At 42.8% G+C, this 22,811-nt stretch overlaps 2 protein-coding genes across 5 annotated transcripts in view; one reads left to right on the top strand and one right to left on the bottom strand.

Moving 5' to 3' along the window:
* Positions 1-571: 571 nt before the first annotated feature.
* HBP1 (HMG-box transcription factor 1) lies at positions 572-19,575 on the top strand. Of its 4 annotated transcripts, none has more exons than XM_063323431.1 (11): positions 572-644; positions 5,495-5,687; positions 6,860-7,094; positions 7,991-8,123; positions 8,923-9,034; positions 9,161-9,273; positions 9,605-9,761; positions 10,307-10,451; positions 12,830-13,159; positions 16,735-16,876; positions 18,462-19,575. In XM_063323431.1, the coding sequence occupies exons 2-11, from the start codon at positions 5,519-5,521 to the stop codon at positions 18,477-18,479; spliced, it is 1,554 nt and encodes a 517-aa protein (XP_063179501.1). In that variant the 5' UTR covers positions 572-644; positions 5,495-5,518; the 3' UTR covers positions 18,480-19,575. The 4 variants fall into 4 exon arrangements, with proteins under 4 accessions (XP_063179501.1, XP_063179499.1, XP_063179498.1 ...); XM_063323429.1 differs by having other exon boundaries at positions 621-644; positions 5,499-5,687; XM_063323428.1 differs by lacking the exon at positions 572-644 and adding an exon at positions 1,288-1,331.
* The window catches only part of COG5 (component of oligomeric golgi complex 5), a 191,442-nt gene continuing 187,422 nt past the window's right edge, over positions 18,792-22,811 (bottom strand). The window contains exon 22 of the mRNA XM_063323427.1: positions 18,792-20,446. Coding sequence (XP_063179497.1) covers positions 20,332-20,446 — 115 coding nt within the window. The 3' untranslated portion in view covers positions 18,792-20,331. The remainder of the gene's footprint in view (positions 20,447-22,811) is intronic.

The raw sequence follows: 22,811 nt of genomic DNA, 5'->3' as shown, positions 1-22,811 counted from the left end.
GAGCTATGTTGGCGTGCCTGAAAGTCAGAACTGTTGTAGATACCAAATTACAACAAAAGCTCTGGTATATGGTTTAGGACACGCGTACACGATTGAAAGCAGGGTGAGGAAGAAAAGCTTTTCTTGGAAAAGATCCCAACAGTTGCAAAACCTTGAAACTCTCCATCAGTTTCTAAAATCCTATTGATTGTTTCTGAATTGTGCATGTATTGGATTATGCATGGTAGTGTATTTTATGGTCAGGATTTGGCTTCGGGACTCAGTTCTCTGCAATCTCCCGGAATTCGGGTGTGAGTGGGCAAATCTCCTAGTATCTCCAGTCTCTCTTCTCTGTCAGTAAAACAGAAGGAAAGTTGAAACAAACCAGCTTGTTTATTTTGGCGATCAATGTATGGGAATGTCTGGGAGCCACTAATGGACTTATAAACCTGTATGGATTAAAAATAATATATTATTTTTTCCTCACAAACTCCTCTTTTGGACCGAGGCCGACACCGCTGTCTCTCTCGATGGCAGAGGGCCGGCGCCGGAGCTGCTGACTCATCCTCTGACCTTTACCGACTTCCCCTGCCCGCTCTCGGCATTTGGCGACAGGCGACCGGGCCCCGCTTTCCGCCAGCGACTCGGACTGACGATTATGGCCGGTAAATCACTGCCCCCCACCCCCCGCGGGGTCGCCCCAGGCCGGCACCAGCCGGGTGCCCGGTCACCCATCCCAGGCCGATGCCGTGAGTCAGCGCCCCGCCGCCATCTCGGGGCCCGCGCCTCCCCCGGCCCGGCGGCGCTCCGGGAGCCAGCCGGGCCCGGCGGGCGGGGCGGCCTCTCCTCCGGATCCGCCGGCGGCCCCGCGGCAGCCCCGGTGCGGGCGCCCGGGGTGTCTCGGTGGGGCCCGGCCGGGGGCGGAGCGGCGGCGCCGTACACGTGTCCTTGTGACTCTTGTTTACTATCGGCCGAGCGCCGCGCGGGGCACGCTGGGAGCTGTCGTCCGAGCGCGACCAAGCTGGCAGGCGACGGCCATGGCGAAGACTACAGCCCCCAGCGTGCCCCTCGGCGAGACAGCGGGGGCGCTGGCCAATCGGGGCGCTGGCCGGGGATGATTGACGTGCAGCGTGGTACAATCCGCTGCGCAGGAGAGTCAAAACATGTCCGCCCTTCGGGCGGATTCCTGATAGACAGGCCAGAGAGCCAATAGGAGGCGGCTGCGGCTTGAGCAACGTCGTCTTCCACCACTCGGCGACCGAGGATGGCCGGGCTCGGGCGGGACTCCGCTGTGGGGAGGAGGCGGGGGTGGGGGGGGAGACGAGGGGAATTCGGTAATGGCGACGGGTTTGGTAAGTGCTACAAAGTTTGGAGCTGCCGTTTCTGGGGGGCTGCGCGGCCGCGGCGGGGGGCGGACGGGTCCCCCCGGGCCGGAGAGGAGCGGCGGCGGCCACGGGCCGAGCTGAGGGGGCCGCTGGGTCGTGGTTTGTGGCGGCGGCGGCAGCCGGGACATTGTTTACCGGGCGCCTTCCCTCAGCGGTCCGGCGGAGCTCGGTCTAACAGCCGTGGGGTGCGCGGGGTGCCGACCCCGCCTTGGGGCCCTTCCGCTGCGGCGCCAGACCGCGAAAACGAGCGGAATAGAGCCGGTGTTCCCCCCGTCCGTGTGCCGTCTCCCCCCTCCCCTTTTTCCCCGGGGAGCCGCCCGCCTGCCCCGCTCTGTCGGAGCGAGGGCGCTCTGCCCCGCCGCGGGGAGCAGCGGCTGCTTGGGGAAAGAGGAGGAAGAAGGGGGGGGGAAACTTGTCTCCGAGTGAGCCCCGCGCCGGGGCTGCCGGTGCCGCCCGGGGGTAGAGGGGTGTCTGTGGGGCTCGGGGGGTGTCTGGGCCGGTGCGGGGGGGCGCCCCCGCCGCTTCCCCCCGTCCAGGCCGGGCTGTTACGCAGTTGTGAATGAATGGGGTCTTGCGCGCATGCGCGCTGGCGGCAGCAGTTTATAAACAAGGGCAGCGTCCAGGCGGGGATCACATGACGCGGGGGGGGGGGGGGCGTGCTCCCGGGTGCGGCCTCGGCCTCGCGGCGGGGGGGCGCAATGGGAGAGGGACCGTCTGGGGCAGGGGCTCCCCGCCGGGCCGCCGCCCCGGGGCTTTTGCTGTAAACACCTTCCCCATGTAACCGCAGCCGCGATGTTTGTTCTGCCTTTCGCCGGCGTGGGGGTACGGCACACGACCGCCAGCGGAGTCGGTTCGGCCGCTGTCATGCGAAGGGGCCGTGTGTGCACAAACAGCGTGAATCATGCGCTGGGCTCTGCCTCCCCGGCCCGTTCCTGGCACAGCCGTGCGAGTCGGGGCTGCGGAGCGAGGATCCGCCATCGGAGCCGCCGTGCCAGCACGAGTCCCGGGTGTAGAGCCCGTCTTGCCAGTACGCTGTGTTTTGCTTGGAGAAGCTGTTCTCCCTATTAAACTCCATCCCGTGAATTGCTGCAGGCGTAGAGCTTGCCGGAGACTTCGGCGGTAGGCTGGGGGAAGGCAAATACCAGAAGTAAAAACCACGGGAAGCATTTCCACCCTGGCATTCCGGCCCAGCGCGGTTTGGGTGGGTGCTGCAGAGTTCCTGCTGAACCCCTTCTCCGCCACAGTCCCCGTTTACTTTCGTCCCAAATTTATTTTCGTCCCTCAAAAATAGACATGTTTTCATTAATGGGCTCCTTGTTAACATTGCCATTTGTTTCAGCGTGATAAATTGACTTATTCTAAAGCACTAATTCGTAAATAAATTCATTTAGTCTCTGAAGAAAATGGCAGTAATTACAGTCCTGTGAAGCATGCTTCTAGAAAACATCTGTCGCAACAAGTTTTGAACATGAAGTTGAATTAAAAAAAAGTCTTTACAAGCTAACTAATGACCATTCCCTTAGTGTTCCAAAACATCGAAAGGCTGAGGACAAGAGAGAAGCACATGATGTCCCAAGCAGGCTTTAATCAAGTAGAATAGGAAAATTGAAAAGTAAAGTTGGGCATGTTTTTTTGTTTTTCTTTTGAATTTGTTTGTTAGAGGATTTTTTGGCTTTTGTACACGAGTGGCTTTGGTTTTGAGAAATTCTTGTGACTTGGAAGAACAATTCGTTTCTCAAACAAGTATCTTTCTTGTCAGACCAGCGTGTTGTATCTGTACCTTATCTCTGACCTTCGGTCTGTTAGGCTACCAGAACAGGTACTTTCAAATCTTGGCAGCTGGCAGGAAGGAAGGAGAAGGTAACGTTCCCAAAATAAATCAGCTTGTTAATTTTGGCAGGAAAATGGGAAAGGAAGAGAGAGAGAAAATAGAGGGGAAAACAAGGCAGAAGGAGGAGGAGGAAGGACGCAGACAAGCTAGAAAAACAAGAGTGGCTTTTCAGAGTTGATTACTTGGAGATAATCATCAAGTTCCTGACCTGCACTACTGAGTACAGAGTTCAGAAATGAATGAGCTTTCTGCTCTTGGGGTGTTCTGTAATTTTACTGTCTGTTATGGGTGATGAAGGAATAATTTGCATTAAAGATGCTTCTTAGAGGTGAAATACATATGCCATTGATAGTTTATTTGATTGTATATTTTCATTTCTCTTACCTTCCCTTTCCACCTCCTTAAAATCAGAATTGCACTGTTGTGGCTTTTGTAATAGTGCCATTTGAGTAGAATCAAACATCTTTTTATGTTTGGAATGCAAATTTATGTAAGTTTTGCATGTATTTGAAAGATTAGGAGATGAGAAAGTTAAGAAATTTTCCAGTAAAAGAAGTTTACTGCTTAGGTCAGGCCTTTTCTGGTAGGACCAGTAAGTAATTCAAAGGTTTATGTTTGAACGATATTATATACAGGATAAGCTACAAAATGAATTAAATTTGTAGAATGAGTAAAACCATGGAATATTGTTAACGTTGGCTGTATATACACAATTTAACCATTTATTAAAATCAAGCTGGGGGTTTTTCATAATTGTTATCAGATGGCTTTTTGTGCATTACACTAAGGTAACTTTTAGGATGATAGGCTTACTGTTTCACATGACAACATTAGACTGGTTTTAGCTATTGTTTGTATTTCTCTAGTGTAGCGCATGATAGCTTACTTAGTGGACATGCATGTGGTAGGCCTTTCAGATTTCCTTTCGTTCTAAGCTGTGTTTTCTGCTCTTTTGTGAGGGACTCACGATTACTTTTTCAATGACACTTCATTAAAGTACAAGGTAATCATGTTACGGTAGCTTTAATTCATCATCGTCTAAAAAAACCAGTAGATAACCGAATTACTGAAGGCTGGATAACCTTGTTTTCCGGCTTTTAGAGGCAGTGGTTGCGTAGAATAATCACAGAGTTCTCTGACTGCTGAAGGTGATTAACAATATTTCTTTCGGTATAAATGTGACAGTACTGGGATTTGGGGAAACAGAACTGCAGTGAAATCTACCAGTAGAGACTTCTTTTTCTTTCTGTTTACAAGACAGTTAAGGATGTTAGCAGTCAGATGTGTTTGAGGCTATACCTAGAGTTGGGAGATAGCAAGGAATGTGAAGGGCAGTGAAGAAGGCTTCTGTGGATACGTCAGTGCTGAAAGGGCGAATAGGGAAAATGTGTGCCTGATGCTAAATGGTGTAGGAGACCTAGTGTCAAAAGGTTGAGGATGACATCTTTGATTTGGTCTTTATTTGCAAGGCCTGTTCACAGGTTCCTCAAGTCCCTGGGCCTAGCAACACACATCTGACAGAGCAAGGGACTTGTTTGTCCGTGGTAGAGGAAGAGCAAGTTTGGGGCAGGCCAATTCTGTGAGACCGGGTAGGATGCGTCAGGGGGAGCTGGCCAGTGTTGTGAGGCTGGTCTCCAAAAGGCAATGGATTTGGTGGTGGGAGGGCTTCCAATAACTGTAAAAAATAGAATGTCACACCTGGCTTCAAGGAGGAGGATGGGAAACTACAGGCTTAGTCTTGTGGAAGATCGTGGAGCAGAACCTCTTGACAGCCATGTCCTGGCTCTTATAAGGCAAGAAGGTGACTGGAAATAGCCAGGACAGATTAACCAAAGGCAGATCGTGTTTGACCTGTCTGATTGCCTTCTTGGCTCAGGGTCCCAAGTCAATGTTGTTTACCTTGGCTTGAGTGGTGGTTGAGGAGATGACCCCAGACTCTTGGAGGCAATGAGCACAGGCTGTGGCAAGGGAAGTTCAAACTGCGCATAAGGAGCAACTTCTTTACAGCAAGAATGGTCACTGAAACAGGTTCTTGGGAAGTGTCAGGGGATCTCCATCCTTCAAGACAGCAGAGACACAAGTGGCCAGGGCCCCAGGCGGCTTCATCTAACTTCACAGTTGGCTCTGCTTTCTGCAGGGATCATACCAGCTCATCTCTAGAAATCCCTTTCAAGCTGAATTATGCTGTGATTCTCAACAGATTATGGAGGATTTAGGGTTCTGGTAATGAAGTAGCCTGTCAGATGCAACGTCAAACACTTTATGTGTGTACAGATTTTTAACCTTTGTCTCTTTAAAGTCAGATACTTTGGAGCATCCTAACATGGTGTGGGAAGTGAAGACAAATCAAATGCCTAATGCAGTTCAGAAACTCCTCCTGGTAGTGGACAAGAGAACTTCCGGGATGAATGAGTCACTGGAGTTGCTGAAGTGTAATGAAAACCTGCCCTCTTCTCCTGGATATGCATCCTGTGATGAACACATGGAACTTGGTAAATAACATGACTTTTTCAGAAGAAGCCAAATTCTGAAGTTTGTTGTAGTTTTCCTATCGTGAAATTATTGGAAGCTGACTGAAAGAGATTAGACATTTTTAACCTAAGTAGGGCAGGGAATATGATAGTGAATTGAGACATCTGAAGGTCTTATTTTGCAGTCACTTTCCCCTGTAACCCATTTCAAGTTCTGGCACACTAGCCTGTTGACTTAGTTGTGTTCTTGAACTCAGAGCTACAAATTTTTGCTTCTAATCTCCAGAGGAGCTTTTTTTGGCACAAGAGTAATAAACAGAAAGCTCAAGAGCTCCTCCTAAAGGGAAATAGTGCTGCTTTAGATCAGCTGCAAATAGAGATTCTGGGCTAGAGGGACATTTAACTTCAGTTCTTACATAATGGAGAAAATAGCATGTACGTTAGAAAGTATTGATATAATCAATGAAATATTAACACATTTAATTGAAGTCATGGGGTGATGAAGAATAATAGTGCTTAGTTACATGAGAGCATGTAACACAGGGTTTTGTTAATAAGCTGGGCTCTCTTCTGCTGTTCTGTCTAACATGTGAGAGGTGTAGATTATTGATAGGAATTCACCCCTACCAGGCTGTATACCCAGCGTTCATGACTTCTGAGTTGTATTTAATTCCAGTTCCCTGGTGGAAACAGGGAAAACTTTTTACCTGGTACAGCCCTGATGTTGGTAATTTTTAGTGTCACATCTGCTAGGACAGATTAATTTAGTTGCCTTTTGTTGAATGTTTTAGTATTTTAGTGAAGCATGTTGCTACTAATACTTCATAATTCTGAACTACAATTACTCGTATGTAGTAACTGAAGTACATATACTTCATAATTCTGAAGTACAATTCTGTGTAAACTAGTCAGTCTAGTAGAAACTTTAAAACCAGAACTGCATTTTTATCTACTTACTTAATGTTTTTCTTAAGTTGCTTGTATGAATTTATAATAGACTAGAGGTGTGATTATTTCTGTGGCCATTTTGTCAGTATTATGAACAGGATTTGTGAAATGCTGGTAATTGTGGTATGAGAAAATAAAATCAGTTACTTCATTGTGGTTCCTTTTTTATTTTTATTTGGAAGATTTGGTGTGAACTAGAATTTATCAGTGCCTATAATTATGGTAATTCGTGCCTCTGTTCATAGATGATCTTCCTGAGCTACAGGCTGTGCAGACGGATTCTACCCCACCTGCACTTTTCCAGCTTGGTGCCGATGTTTCACATCAGGAACGTTCAAGGCCTTCATGGAGCCAACATACCTCAAACAGCAATTCAGAAAGTGCTTATTCTTGTGAGAATGGGGTGAACTGGTTGACAGAATTAGCAAATATAGCCACAAGTCCTCAGAGTCCTCTGATGCAGTGCTCTTTTTATAACAGGTACTGACATTCATTTCAATTTCGAACTCTATGATTTGTAATATTATGTTTCCAGAAACATTTCCTTTGCTCTTCACACACTCTGACTTTGGACAGGAGCCCTATTTTTGATGTTTCTGTATAGGAACTTTATCCTTATGCGGAAGATTGCACAGGGCTCGTTTCAGAGCCTGTTGCAAAAGCTGCTTACTTGCCGGCTATGAATGAGGTAGGATGGTATAAGGACATTGCCTAACCACAGAAGGCTTAGAAATTATGGGCATCTACCTCATGTGAAGCAGCAGATGAAAAATTAAGATGAATTTGTTACGTTAAATTCTTAATACTTACTAGTGCAGTGACTTTAGATTTTTTTAAAAGAACTAATTGGAAATTTAATGCAATGTATTTTTTTTTATTGATACTGTTACAGATTTGTGATGTGTAGATTCCATAAGGCTGTAAGAAGCAGAAATTAGAAATTTCTGGGCTTCACCTTCTATTCTGTGGCTTTGGTCTTAGGTTTATAGTAAGAAAATTAAATGCAGTACTGTTAACAGTAATGCAGTTGGGATTTAATCATTAGGACAGAGCAGATGTCTTTGTGTACTCTAAGAATGGGGTATTCAGTTCAAGATATTTGTAAAAACTCTAGCATTGTGACAAGAAGATGCCGATGTGGAGGTAATACTGTCATTTGGGTGGTATATGGAATTTATGCAGGAGTTATGCCAAATGCTTCCTTTGCCTGAGCTTGCACCCTTTAATTATCCCATTTGAATATTGGTGTGTGTTTATTTGGTATTCAGCTCATGGAAACAGAAATATTTGTTAAATAAAAGCATTTTAGAGTAATGGCAGACAAGTCTTGTGTTGCCTTAATCTGAGATATTTTAAAATACATTTTTCTATTGTAGATCATCTCCTGTTCACATAATAGCTACAAGCAAAAGTTTACATTCCTATGCACGTCCTCCACCAGGATCCTCAAAGAATGATCCTAACTTCTCCAAGAATGATTTGGATGAAACACCAGTCAGACATGAAAGGGTGAGTTGTTCTGAAACATTTCTAAAATAAACAAAGCTGCGTGAGTAATGGGGTAAGCTTTTTGAAATGAGAAACTAGTTTCAAAAAATCATCTGTTTAGTTCTAATACCATTTCTGCTTAAGCTAGATTTTCTATTACTTTTCTTCTTACCAAACAGAGTGGGCTTGTAGTGCTACATCATGGAGTCCGCTTTTTTGTGAAACAGTCACAATCTTAAAAAGCTCTGCTTCTCTTGTAGTTCCTTCTGTAGCAAGCTTTTAAAAGCTGTGTTAACTGAATTTGCTATCTCAAAAAGGAAGTACGGAACCATCTTCTTTTAGCACAAAAACTGTCAGTCCTGCCTCTCCCTTTCCTATGTATTAATTTGTGTCTGAAACTTGTCTGTTAGAAACATGGGAGTTTTCCCCAGTGATTTCTGTAGAGCAGACGTGGCTCTACAGCTTTCCAGTAATTTGACCATAGAATAACATGTGCTTTGAGTGGTTCTGTAAATGACCAAGGAATGATAGCGTGTAAAATGCTTACACCTAAATCTAAGGTGATCTATGAATGCCCTAATGAACCTCAGATGATGAAAACCAAAAACTTCAGGATAGAACATTTCAAGGAAAGGAGATTAAAATACTCGTTCACATTTACTGCGTTCCTTGAATCTTTGTTTTCATGTTACATTCCTATTAGTATTTAAGGCAAAATTATGTTATAGATGCAAATTAGAGAATATGTCTAAAGATGTGTAAGACCAACCCTAAAATCTTACACAATAAAATCTCAACACCACTTTGCTTTTTTTAATAGGCGAATAGTGAATCAGAATCTGGCATTTTCTGCATGTCATCACTTTCAGATGATGATGATTTAGGATGGTGCCATTCCTGGCCCCCAACTGTTTGGCATTGTTTTCTAAAAGGTAAAATAACATATATTGTTGAATAACTATGTTTTCTCTTGACGCCTTTTTCTTTTTTTTTGGTAACAGAGACTTTTTTACATAACACTAAGCTTTTCTCTTTTTTTGCTTGAAAAAATCTGTTAGGCTCTCGTTTGTGCTTTCACAAAGGACGCAATAAAGAGTGGCAGGATGTTGAAGACTTTGCAAGATCTGAAGGCTGTGGAAAAGAGGAAAATCTCCCAGAAAGTCCTTACAAGGTAGCTGTTAGTTCCAATACGTTAATTTTAATACCTGTAGTGCAATATTTAGTTTCTTATCTGTGTGCCTTTAATTACTGTCTCAGGAAAATACTTTTATACCGAACTTACCTAGAGCTGATCACTGTACTGCTTGAGTACCTTGCTGTAAAGCATTTGAACTGAATTCATTTAGGTATGTTTTGAATGTTACATCGTCTCTATTCTTGTGAGAGTACTCAGAATGTTGGTATTTTTTAATAGAATGTAAGACGATGAATATACACGTATAGCGTACACAGGTATATGCTTTTCTGGGGGGAAAAATTCTGAACTGTACGTACGTTTACAGGGCTATGGTTCTGATGGTTTGAAGTTAATTTCTCATGAAGAAAGTATTTCCTTTGGTGAGTCAGTGCTGAAGTTGACTTTTGATCCTGGCACAGTGGAAGACGGCTTGCTTACAGTAGAATGCAGACTCGATCATCCATTTTATGTTAAAAATAAAGGTATGAAATACTACAAGTACACTTGGTTGTATATTAAAATATTCTTAGAAAGTGGTTGCAGATTTTATTGGCGTCCCATGTTGCTCAAGAAATTGGTAAGAGCAGTGTTGTAGAATCAATTGACTATCTTTGTAAAGAAGTCCAGAATTTGAACAAACAAAACTGTAAAGCTACAGAAACACTGCATGAGGAAAGATTTGGTGAAGTATATAAATGGAGCTCAGGAAAACAGAAAAATTGGGGGGGAGAAAGGAAGGCTGCAAATAAGGGAGGCTTTTCTCACTTGCTAAACATGAAACTTGTGATGATAAAATTTCCAGATTTTGTTTACTTTTTTTGCTAGAATGAGATTTTATTTGAGATAAAAATAAACTATTTACAGTAAAATTTCCCTGAGTAAGTGTTCCTGTTTTTTCTTTTGGGTCAAAGAAACTACATTGGAACATTTTTATAAAATGATATCATTTAGAGCTATAGGATTGCTCCAGTTAAGAACTAGAGAGATTGTTTGGCCGTTTGTCTAATTTAACTCTTTACCACTTCAGGTTGGTCATCTTTTTATCCAAGCTTGACTGTGGTACAGCATGGCATTCCATGCTGTGAAATGCATCTTGGAGATCTGTGTCTACCTCCTGGACACCCTGATGCCATTAACTTTGATGATTCAGGTGTTTTTGATACATTTAAAAGGTAATTTTTGGATAAAGTGGCCTCAGTGGTTTTTGTATTTAATGAGTAGGCACCTTAAGTCTACAAGAATTTGAAGTATTATGTAGAGCAAAGAGAGACTACTTCTGGTAATACAAGACAAATGAGAGGGAAAAACGAAAACTGGATACCAGGAAAGCTGTGTAATTACGTGCTCTTCTAAACTGCAAAGTAATATCTTGGAGTGGAATAACTTTTCAGCCCCTGTTTATGCTAGTTTAAGACAGATTAGATAAAGCAGTAAAAAATAAGTATTATCTGTATAAATTCTTCAGGTAAAGTGGGTTATGTTTGAAGAACCTAGTACAGTTTTCCCACAATAATATGTTTGCCAGCTGTTAACTTGTGCTTCACACACAGCTATGTGCCTGAATTATCTGAGTAGTTTCTTAGTAATTAATGCATGTGCTATTACTTCTTACTATTTTTGTATATTCTGCTTTTTGTGATTCTTTTCTAATATGTCAGACTTACCTAACTTGAAAGTTGGATTAACTTTGAGGTTTGCCTTGCTTTGAGCAAGATTTTCAACCAGATAATCGTCAGAGGTCCTGTCCAACATAAATTATTTTAAGATTCTAAGGTTGTATTACTTACAAAGATTTTTTCCATACTATTTTAAGATTTCTAGATTTATTAGAATCTGTCTTCTCCTACGATGTTAGCTCCTTTTTAGCATTTGTTTTTCGTCCGATTGCTTTTTGTTTTTTTTTTTCCACAATAGAAAAAAATTACTTAAAACGCTGTTTGCAGTTCAAGCCCTAGGAGCGCTTGTATGATTTCAGTCTGGGATAGTGAGTGAGTTCAAATTGCTTGTCTTCACTCATTTGCTGTCTGGGTTTTTTTCTTTTTAATACTTCCTGTTCTGAACTGCCTATCTAGAGAGCTGTTAGAATTGTTATATTTACATGTCACTGAAGAAACTGGACTTTTGGCCTCTTACTCATCCTGCAGCCCAGCTGAATACTGCTGTGCCACTTCAGATTTCTTGTCTGTCTTGCTGGGCAAAAGGAAGGAGGTCACTGAGAAAAGAGCATGCGGCAGCAGCTGTGGTTAACAGGACAGAAAAATTATAAAACAAAACCCTGTTGCTGTGTTATGGGAAGGAGATTAGGGATAGGAAGGGTGCTGGACTGTTTATGGAACAGAGAGTTCCATTCTCTTGTGAACTTGCCTGCAAGGTTGTTGGCATTGTCCCTTCTTTGTTGCTTTTTACTTTTCTGAGGGATTTTGGAGACAACCCTTCAAGCTCCACCTTTGCTTTTAGTTCCATTCCAGAGAAAGGGGCTGCCTGCGCAGGTGGGGTCTGCGCTGCCACTTGCAGTGTTTCCTTGCTAGTGGTTCTGCTTTGTGCTTGGGAAAACGCTCTTCAAAGCTCATATTTTTGCCATAAATTATGCAGCTATAGCCAGATTGAGCAGCGGGTGAGAGGAGCCTTAGATTTATATACATTTTGTGTTTATTTTGTGGTGATAACTTAGTGTTTTGGATTTATGATCAAGTAGTATCTTTAGAAGTGTGTTTTCCCCATGCAACATGCTAAAGACGTCGTAGCCTGTGGTTTCTAGCCTGATCTGCACACATTTGGAGATGGTAACAAATATTGTGGAATTAAACTTCTGTAGCAGTTAGAGGTTACTTGTAGTTGCTGGTCAACAAAAAATTATAACAATTTATAATATTTGGAGATCTAAATTGTATGGAAACAACTCATCTAAGTTGTTGAAATACTTGAAATACCGAGGAATCTCACATTTTTGTCACTAGAGGGCAGACGTCTGTCAGCTTTGAATCAAATAGTATGCAACGTCATAGGTCTTCAAGCAATTTTTAAATCTCAGTGGAAAGTTTGTCTGTAAAATAATATATAACTGCCTAGAGGAGTTACTTATAGTGTATATAACATAATTTATTTTCATACAATGGTTTCATATTTGTGATTAAATATATCTGCAAATGAACTCACGACTCATTCTCCCCACATCAGTTGTCCCCTTCGGTACATAGCAAGCACTGACCACATTTGGTTTATGGTAAGAACAGAAGCAGAAAGAAAGAACGAAGCTGATTTCAAAAGAGGATGAAATTTGAAGGCAGTGTATAATTAATTGACGTACAGCTGGGCAGTTGATAGTACACAGCAGGTCTTGCAAAGTTGCTATCTGCTATTGCATTGAAAAAACTATTAATTCATCTGCCAAATTTTTTTTTTTCATTGACATCTGCATGAAGCACAGTTTCCTTATGTCACACAAAAGATAGGAGTACTAGAAATTAAGTACAGATAAAGAGTAAACGGCTGTTTAGAGATTTTACATGAAAATTACGTGATTGTTTTATGGTATGTCTTTTTCTTGTAGTTACGATTTTACACCAATGGATTCCTCTGCAGTTTATGTGCTAAGCAGCATGGCTCGCCAGCGTCGCGCTTCTCTGTCTTGTGGAGGATCGAACAATCAAGATGCTGAGAGATCAGAAAGCAGTAGTAAAAACTGTGCGCCTACTGCATCGTCACATCTTTCCTCCAGTTCTTTGTACAGTAAAGCTGGCAAAAGCCACAGCTCAGGGACTGCAAGTACTGTGAGTGCCACTTCTCCAAACAAGTGCAAAAGACCAATGAATGCCTTCATGCTTTTTGCCAAAAAATACAGAGTTGAATATACTCAGATGTATCCAGGGAAAGACAACAGGTAACGGTATAAAATTCTAGTTTTGTTATTACTGATGAGCCAGTAGGATGTCTGTGTCCACCTTTAAATTTAAAGTGGACTACATTTTGCATTTGAAATAAAATGTGTACATATTGCTTTAAGAACAAGTTTTGAAAGATGTTGATGTAAAGCTTAATTTATGGGCGGACTTTAAATATTTACAGTACTCAATAAATTTGACACAAGCCACTTTTGGCAAACTGACCTTCTGAGAAAGCATTTGGGTGAAGCAGCTAACATATATACATATGTGCACCCCCAGAATCACAAATACAGTCTTTGTTTACACTGACGAGAAGCGTTCATGGGAAGAAAAGTACCAGGCTCTCTGCTCGTGTGTTGTAGTGGAAAAAGGCAGTCTCTGATTCTTCTAATTAAAGTCTTGACATAACATTGCAGATTGTTCAGTGAAGTTGTTATGATTTATTCTCAGTCTGCTTATCATATTGAATAACGGAGTTGGGATTGTGATGATACCTGAAAGATCTTAATCCAGACAGTACACTGCCAAATTTTACTTGTCCTGAAAGCATTGAACAATCTGCTGAAACTCGCAGGAAGGGTCGTATGACCGTGTGTTTGGGGGAAGGTTCTTTGCTGGGTTGTTATATTTTTAATCTATCTGCATGTTCATGTCTAAACATGTTTTTTTTTAAATGACGTCCATTATATATGTTTTAAATAATCTTAATATTCTGTGCTAATTCTGCATATTTAAATACAAGCTAAACAGCATGAACATGCACTGATATTATAATTGATTTTTTTATGCGTATAGCATTTTGAAAAATGTTACTGTAAAAATTGCATTATCACATAAAAATTGTGGTACTAAATCTGGTAAAAACTAAAGGTGACAGGGCTTTGGCTATTTCATAATGTTCTAGTAAGGAGGCTGTAACTGGCATTGAGAAATAAAATCCTGCCATACAAATAACCCATCCTTAAATCCCCGCCAGTCTTGCGTGTCCTGGCGGTGGTGTTCTGCAATGTTTGTAGTAATTTCAGTGAAGCAGATCTGCTGCCTTCAAATTCGTTGCAGCTATCAATGAGAAACTGAACAGAATGTCAGCTACATGATGCTTACATATTTAACTTAAAATGCTATTTCAAATGGATGCAGTGAACTGGAGCTGCAGCTGGACAGATGTGAAAATAAGTAGAATATTTCAGTGAGCAGGTTTAGCTCGAAGGAAAGTGATGACAAGGTTACAAGTTAAGCCTAGGAGCGCACTGCCGGCTCACTGTCCCGATTGGAAGGCAGTGCCTTTGGGTGCAGTTTCTTGGCATCCACAAAATACAGTACAGAAGAAATCATAAGAGTTAGTGATAATCGATTTTATAGGCATTCAGCTACTGTTGCTTAAGGACTGCTGGGGCATTTATTAATTTAGCAGTTCAGAGGCAACTCTTTCTTACGTTTTTTAAATGCAAGTATGTGTCGTTTTCAGATTACGTGTAAGAAGGGACAGAACTTGAGGTATTGTGAGTTAAACGGTCTGTAGTGAGAGATTGTAGCTCAAGCCTTGTCAACAACAAGCCTCATCAACAAGATAGCGAGCTGTAAACATCCAAAACGCAAATCAACACTCACATGATACTTAAAAACACCGTGGACCGTAAGACCGTACTTGAGAAACTGGTGTTAGGGCAGCACTTGTTTCTTTTCTAGGTGTTCTCACTGTAACTGTAGTTGGACTTGATTGTGCTTTCAGCAAGACTTGAATAATTTGAGGAGTATGTTCTAAAGAGGAAGAAAATCACCTAAATTATTAACAGCATTTGTTCGTGATGAACATAATTACGCGGTAAACTCCAGGCATTCTCAGCTACTGCTTGACAATTTCTTTGGAATTAACTGCAGTATAAATTACACCCTGCACCTTAGTCTGTTGCTAAAATGTTGTCAGGTATCTTACCAGCATTTTAAGAGGAGGCAGGCAGTGTACGGAGCACCGCCAGGTTCTGATGAGGTGAAGGGCGCCTCAGGCAGCGGTGCAGTGGGGTCAGTTTTTTCTTACTTGTTTCTGGGCAGGAGAATCAGGCGTGATTATGTCAGGAAATTCTCTGTACACATCTTTTTTCAGTCTCAGTGGTTCGCTTATAGAAGCAGTTCCTTGGAGAAATGGAGCTTTTGTCTGTGCATTAGATTTTTCAAGCTTTTTGAAATGTACAGATCTGTACTCACTTTCAGTGCCTTCGTGCAGTTTTTTTCTCTGGAGGTATAAAATACAGAGACAGTTTTGCATTTGAAATACAAAGATTTCATAGTGTGTTTTTATTTGGAAATGTAAAGTTTTTTTTAGCAAACCTGCTGTCTCAGGGTCACTGTGTTCTTCCCTGGGGGTATGAGTGACCCAGTACAAACTGGTGACCAAAACCAGACAGGTTTCTGATGCTGTTGATTTGCCTCTCGATACCACCAAAACATTAAAAACCTAATGAAACTGGAATGTCTTTACTTCTGATGACAGACCAAAGATACTGGTTCTTAATTTGGACAGAAAAGCATGGAAACTACAGAGTCTTGCAGAATTTAAGGCCACTTTCTTGTTGGTATGGTGCAGAAAAGCCTTGAGAATTGTCGTATGTGAAACGCTATGGAAATGGTTGATGACACGCTGCTCTCCTCGATTCTGTTAGAAAGCCTGTGAATAGCTTTGCTGCCAGCAAGAACTTCCTAATAGGGTAAAGCAGAGTACTTACTTGTATACGCCGCCTTCTTAAAGCTCACTGTAATCTGCAGGCAGAGCATACCTCCTCAGTAGTTCAGTAATTGTCATTGATAAAAGAGCTGTTGTTTAGAGATTTTCATTCAGCTGAAGGATGGAGTGAAAGCTTTAATGGAATATTGATCTAACATTCGGGTGTGCAGTTAAGCAATATGGCATGATAACATGGGGAAATACTGGCCAAGAGACATAAAGTTCACAAGAAGTAGGAAAAGCATTCAGCTTCTGGAAATAATGATAGGTGTGTTAGAACAAACGGTTCCTTCTGCATAGGAATGGGAACTTAACACTATGTTCCGCCCACTCGTGTTCTCCCCAGTAGCGATTAAAGGTCAAGAAAGTTACACACGTCTATTAAATAGACACAGGGGGTTGCAGTTAATCAAATATTTGTTTGGCTGAGGTCATATTCAGATCGTTGCCCTAATTATTAGAGAACATACTTTCAGCAAAGCTGCCATATGATCTTCTAGTACGAAAGTAGAGCAAAGCAAATGCGAGTTACCATTTGGTGGTGGTTTTTTTAACATCCCTATTTTCCTGGCTTATGCAAGTTGCTGCGTATTCAAATGTACAACCTTTGAAATGATAGAATGTGCATTCACCCATGCTCAGCTAACACAGAAGTCTCAGCTGTTTAGCTGTTGTAAGAAGTGTGAGAAGATGATGGGAAACACGATTGTTTAAAAAAAATTTTTTAAAGATACAGCTGATTTCTTCTGTCTGCTATTTCCACGTTTAACTTTTGTCTTCTTTAAAGTGCTGAGATAAGAAAAGAAAAAGCACTCCATCCTGACCATACTGTAAACATTTATTTTGCAGAGCCATAAGTGTGATACTCGGCGACAGGTGGAAGAAAATGAAAAATGAAGAAAGACGGATGTACACGCTAGAAGCCAAGGCCTTGGCAGAAGAACAGAAACGTTTAAATCCTGACTGTTGGAAGCGAAAAAGAACAAATTCTGTATGTTTGTGAAACAGTCTTTTTCATTATGCAGTTAAATGTGTTCATACGTTAGCTACAGTGGGTTTTGTTTGGGATAAACTCTGCTACTTCTTTCTCAGTAGCCCAAACCTTCATTTTACCCCCCTGAGCTGTGTAGCCAACTGCTTCGGACAGTGGGCAGGAGACAGAGCCCGAGAAGGTCTGTCGTGGAATGTTCTTTGAGAGTTCCGTGAATTCTGTTGGACTGGAAGCGAGCGTGCTGGTGAAATGCAGAGGGAGGGCACGTGGCCTTTTGTTTGAAATACCTGCGTTGTTAAGGTTGTACCTCTGTCCATTGCCCTCAAAAACACTTAAACTTTCAGAAAATCCTCCTCTATTGCGATTGAGTCATTGTCTCCTTTTTCTTCAGGAAGAGATTTTTCTTTACCATTTTCTATCTTTTTTACTTTCAACTTAAGAAGTTACAGAGGAAGCAAATTAATTTTTTTCCATTAATCCCTTTCACTTATTACCGTGTTTTAATTGTAAAATAAATACAATACAATCACTTCTTTAGGGAAATAAATTGTTTTCCGCTTTGTAGAAGGCCATCAATTTAAGAGTCTGCAGGAATGTACTAGCTTGGTGGTGGATATATTAGGTAATTAAGGGCTTTCAAGCTAACACAACATATAAAGAGAACATGGCAAAAAAGGAGCTTCTGCCAACCTGCATGTTCAAATGGAAGAGTAGGTTGGAAGGAAAGATCTGCTGAGGTGCACAGAATGCCAGGTCCTTCCACCAGCCGTTTTATGCCTGGGTGGGAGCATCGAGTGTGTTGTGGGCTTCACAGGTTTAAGAGTTCATCCTCAAATTAGTCCCCCTTCCTTTCGTGTGTGAACGGCTGACTTTCTCAAGAGCGTTTGCAAATGCTGCCTTAAGACGGAATAAGAAATGCCCCAGCACTGAGTTGCTGCTCATTCCTGTACATGCTTGGCGCTGAGTTTTCAGTCCCTTGTTGCAGAAGGTTTCACCAAATCCCAGCTGCTGGGAACAAGCTGTTTTTCTGTTCACTGTAGTCTATTTTAATCAACAGTGACAGCTTCTGTTAGATTGCCTGGTGGGTTTAGGTAAAACACTACTGCTGACTTACTCTGGTTGGGCATTGGACAGCGAGATGAGCTGAGCTCCGAGGAACACCATGGCTGTGTTTGTGCATAACCGAGAGCAATAGTCAGCCTTAGTAAGCAGGGTGGTGTCCTTGCCCTGCCGTGCAGTAGGCTTGTCCTTGTTGTCTTCGGGTCTTCAGGCCAAGATAACGCCATCTGTAGAACCTGTTACCTCAGTGTTACAGGATGCGGTACCTTTTTTATGCATTTTACTTCAGTGAACTAAGAATTTTGTTTGCGGCTTGGTCACCTTATGAGGAAGTGATGGTGGACTCCAGGCTGGGACAAAGAAGTCCTCGTAGTCTTTTGATGGTCAGGGGATAAAAATCATGTTTCCACCTTTTGTTTTCTTCTGATTAACTGACCGATGGTAACAAGCGGTTGCTAGATTGAAGATAATGTACTTCCCCTTTGCTTGGTAACCGCTAACCTGGTTTTCTCTTCTCTTTTCTCAGGGCTCACAACAGCATTAAGCCAGAATTTCCCTGTTAACTCTGTATCATCTACAACATGGCTGTTGCTTGATGGCAAGAAGATGCAAGATCAAGGTCTTACTATTTGTTGTGACTTTCTATGACCATAAAATACTGGCACCATCGAGTCAGAAATGATTTAATATGAGTGCAGATTTGCTTTTTACAATAGAACATTAAGTAAGCTAAAACTATCAACATTTTAAACCAAATTGCCTTATTTTTCTTCCAAACTTCATATATGTATCAGGTAATATAGGCTTGAAAATGGATATCCTGTGGTGCTAAAGTACTTTAGAAAGAGGCGAAGGAGATGTGTATAAATGTTTATTTTTAAAAGAAAATGTACAAAAAGGGGAATTTTAAAATATGTAACAGCTGTTTATATACATTGATTCTTATTGCTGATTAATATGTATTGCACAACCATATTATTAATTAAGATTCTGGGACCTGGGATTTTCTGAAATGGCAAAATGTATTATCAGCCTCTAGCTTCCCAGCCTGCCCAGATGCCAACCAGTTCCCGGAACGTGTGGTAAGTGGCGAGCGTAGTGTGATGTAGCACCGGAGCTGCTGCCTGGGTTGCCACGTGTGCAACGTGTATCCGCAGGTGAGATGTTTTTGCACCAGCCGGCAATAGCGAGAGCTGTTCTGTCCAGTGGAAACAAAGGCCCAGGCCGGGATGAAACGAATAAATAGCGTTATCTCAAGAAAAATGGTGCTGTCGATATTGTCACCATCATAGTTTTAAGTCTGTTTTGTCTTTGCCACATATTCTACAATATTTTATTTTGCCATAAGACATCTTTATGGTGGGGGCAAACTTTGCACTTAACTATACGTGCAACACTTGCACTTTACTTCATTTTTCCTCCAACTGTCTAAAATTAGAGCAGCTGCATTAGGATTACAATTGCTTCTGCTGTGAACTTTTACAATCATGGCTTTTCCTGTACTAAACAGCTGTGTGTTTGTTTTTTAAGAATCACAACTGTAAATTTCAGTTTATGACACGTGTCTACATGATGTTGCCCCTAAGATTTTTGCACACTATATTCTTGTATATTATTTCAAATAAATTCATTAAAAATTGGTGTTGCGTATGGTGTAAAATGAAGACAACTAATCATTAAGATGGCCCTGCAGAGATGAGCACGTTCCGCATAGACATCTTTACATGAAGCCAGCCAAAGTATATTTTGATGTTTTCTAGTTTAGGAAGCTGCTGAAGAATGTCACATACTGAGTTCAGGGTTGGATGGTCAGTCTTCTTTATTACAGTTCAAGCAAAAAGAGAGATGAAATCAATATAAATTATTTCAAAGCAAACAGCAGTGCAATAGAGAAACACGTTAGTTACAGGTATTTTTCCTTGTGTTAAAATTAGTGATTTTTTAGATGGAAACTGATGATTCTAGCGGTTCAAAAGTACGCTTTTCTGAATAAAGCTAAAATGTATTCAACTGTTTAAAACTACGCTTGTAGGAAAAGAGCTACTTCCTTATTTGAGATATTCAGCAATTATACTGTAATACTTTGAGTACGTTCTAATTTTACACCTTTCTAAATTCAAAGGGAATACTAAAGAATGATGCTTTTCTATTAGATGTAGATTTACAGCACATAAAAATTGTACAATTTCCTTATAATTTGTGTGTATAAATAAGTTCCTGTAATGTGAACGTAAAGCAAGGAGACAGACGTTTCATAGATGAAGTAGGTAAACACGTTTCGTTGTAAAGCTTGTGTATTTGGGATAATTCACATGACGCGTGAGTTTGTGTGTGGCACAAGAGCCGTGACCGTGTTACTGCCCGTTCCCTGTTTTGGGAGGTTTGTCCACGTACACTCACTGAAGGGTCGCCATCGCCTTCTGCAGCAGCTGAACCATGATGGGATAGACTGGTGCGAACTCCTTTCCCTCTCGCGTTCTTACTGATTGAACATAAGCTTCCAGTGCACCGCTAAAACAAAGGTAAAAACAAAAATGTAGCTAAAGCAATTAAATAGCATACAAGTACGGTAACTTCAGGAGCTGTAGAATTTTCCTCAGATGATCTTATGTGTCTGTGGAAGGAAGTGGGCAAGAAAGGCCTTACAAAGCTCTACATAATTGTTCATGATCTTTCTCTTCCTTCTTGCATGTTTTGAGGAGCGAGCAAGTTAACATTTAAATAAGCAGCAGCAGCATGTTGCAGATGGCTTGAAATGACAGCTCTGACGCACAGACTCAGGCACATTGCTGTACGGGTAACCTTTAGAAATGAAAAGAATAGACTCCAGCTGCTGCAGACGCCAAGAGTACAACTTGGAGAATGGAAACTGGGGCGCTGGTGAACAACCGCGATGCCTTCAGGTCATTTCCTGGCCCCGTCTTTCAACTGCCACTGGCCCTTGGGGAACCCGCAGCCAGCGTGTGTGTGCTCTGGTGTGCCTTTGCTGTGTTTTTCTTAGGCACTGCCATAGGCTGTCACACGTAGCAGTAGTCCTGTGTGATTTACATAAATACAGACATTTCAAAGCTAAAAGGGGCAACTGCGATTACGTACTTGTCTGTACGTAATTCAGCTTGCGTACAGCACCGGGCCACCTCTCAGCCAACGAGTCTAGTAAATAGTGGTGTTGAAAGACTAAATGCTGTTCAGATTTTTGACTTAACAGTTCATTAAGTAAGTAGGCCAAGTTAGTTTTGCCATACTTAAATATGGATTCTAATTTGATTGATTTTTCTTCTCCTTTTTCCTCTTCTCCCATTTCTTCTTGTAACATACAATGATTGTGGGGGTTCCTGCTGAACGCCTTTGTTGACATTATGTTCCATTGGTACAATTTACAGCAAAATTGTGACACGTAGGAAAAGACGCACACAAACAGCAGCCCCCATCTCAAGTGGGGACCAAGATGCCTCCTGGTACACAGCTGTTTTCTGGTTGGTGACAGCTGTGGCACTAACGCAGACTCTTCCCAGCCCTTTCTGGCCGTACCCCGGCGCCGTCCCCACGGCAGCGGGTCCTGCTGCCGGTGCCCGGGCAGCAGAGCTGAACCCGTTCACGCTGGGTCACTGCGTGGGGGAGCAGTCCTGGGGGTTTGTCTCCTGCACGCCTTTATGGATGCGTGGGATGCCCCAGCACGGCTGCTCTGCCAGTGAGGGTGCGCTGGGATGTGGTAAGGTGTCAGGAACATTCCCAGCCCCACAGGGCTGAGGTGGGCACTTGTTGTGCACACCTGGCAATGGGACGGGGCCATGGGGTTGAGGGAGCCCGTAGCCATGTCCTGCATGTAAATACACATCAACTACTGTAGATGGGGGGCTGGGCCATGGCCCAGCGGGGGCCCTGGGCGCGGGGGGCATAGCTGTGTTTGTCTTTGCTGCTACGGCCAACAGCCCAAGCTTGTGGTGAAACACCGCGTTCCTGCACAGACTTAGGGGACCGAAGGCAGCACCGCGCACCCACACGTGCCTGCTGGCAATGGGGGGGTGATGGGAATGAGTAGGCATTAAATTAGGCAAGGTCTAAAGAAAGCAAAAACACTCAAGGGTGAGACTTGGCCTGTGTTTCACACGCCGTCTCCTCCCGGGGTAAGATAATGAGAGACAGGAGAGGCGCAGGTCCCTGTGGGATGCTGCAGCACTGGGAAGCTACGTAAGAGCCCAGCTTGAGAAAAGGAGATGGTAGGAAGAAGCAGGGTCGTAACACACCTTGTTGCCTGCCAATAAAGCTGTTGCCAAAGCAGCAAGGGCTCTGAGCTTCCAAACGAAAACTAATGATGCGAAAGGAGGATGGAGTGGATTATTGGAGAGTTGAGAGGTTTCAGAAGAATAAAGCAAAGAAACAGTCCCTCGTGTTGGTGGGGACGCACTTGAGAGCTCTTCAGTTTTGGTAACAACTTACTCGGGAGTTACTGCTGAGGGGTCCACATCAGGTACCAACACACTCTCAAGAGTCACTTGGCATTTTTTGCATATCAACAAACAGCAGGAGAAAAGTTACCCTCCCTTACAGCCAGAAAGGCAGGGAAAGAATATCTATTTTGTCTAGCCAAAATAAAGCTGGCATTTTCCACCTGGTCAGCTCCCTGAGAACCTTCAGCCTGCTCTTCCCGACAGTCTCTGGGGAGCAGCACAGCGTCTAACGGGGAAAGAGCCAACAACTAGAAAACTGCTCGCTGCAGCCACAGAGAGCTTTGGGTGCAGCTCGCCTTGCTCCCAGGAAAGGCCGTCAGCACGATGGACTGCTGAGATCAGGCACATCCGCAGGGAAGTTTTAAATCCCAAGATTTAAAGAGAAGTGAGGCTGGGGGAAAGGGGCAGCAGGTAGTGTGCTTTTT

Source organism: Chroicocephalus ridibundus, chromosome 1, assembly GCF_963924245.1.
Source record: "Chroicocephalus ridibundus chromosome 1, bChrRid1.1, whole genome shotgun sequence".
Lineage (NCBI taxonomy): Eukaryota > Metazoa > Chordata > Aves > Charadriiformes > Laridae > Chroicocephalus > Chroicocephalus ridibundus.
This window is presented reverse-complemented; position numbering and strand designations above follow the sequence as displayed.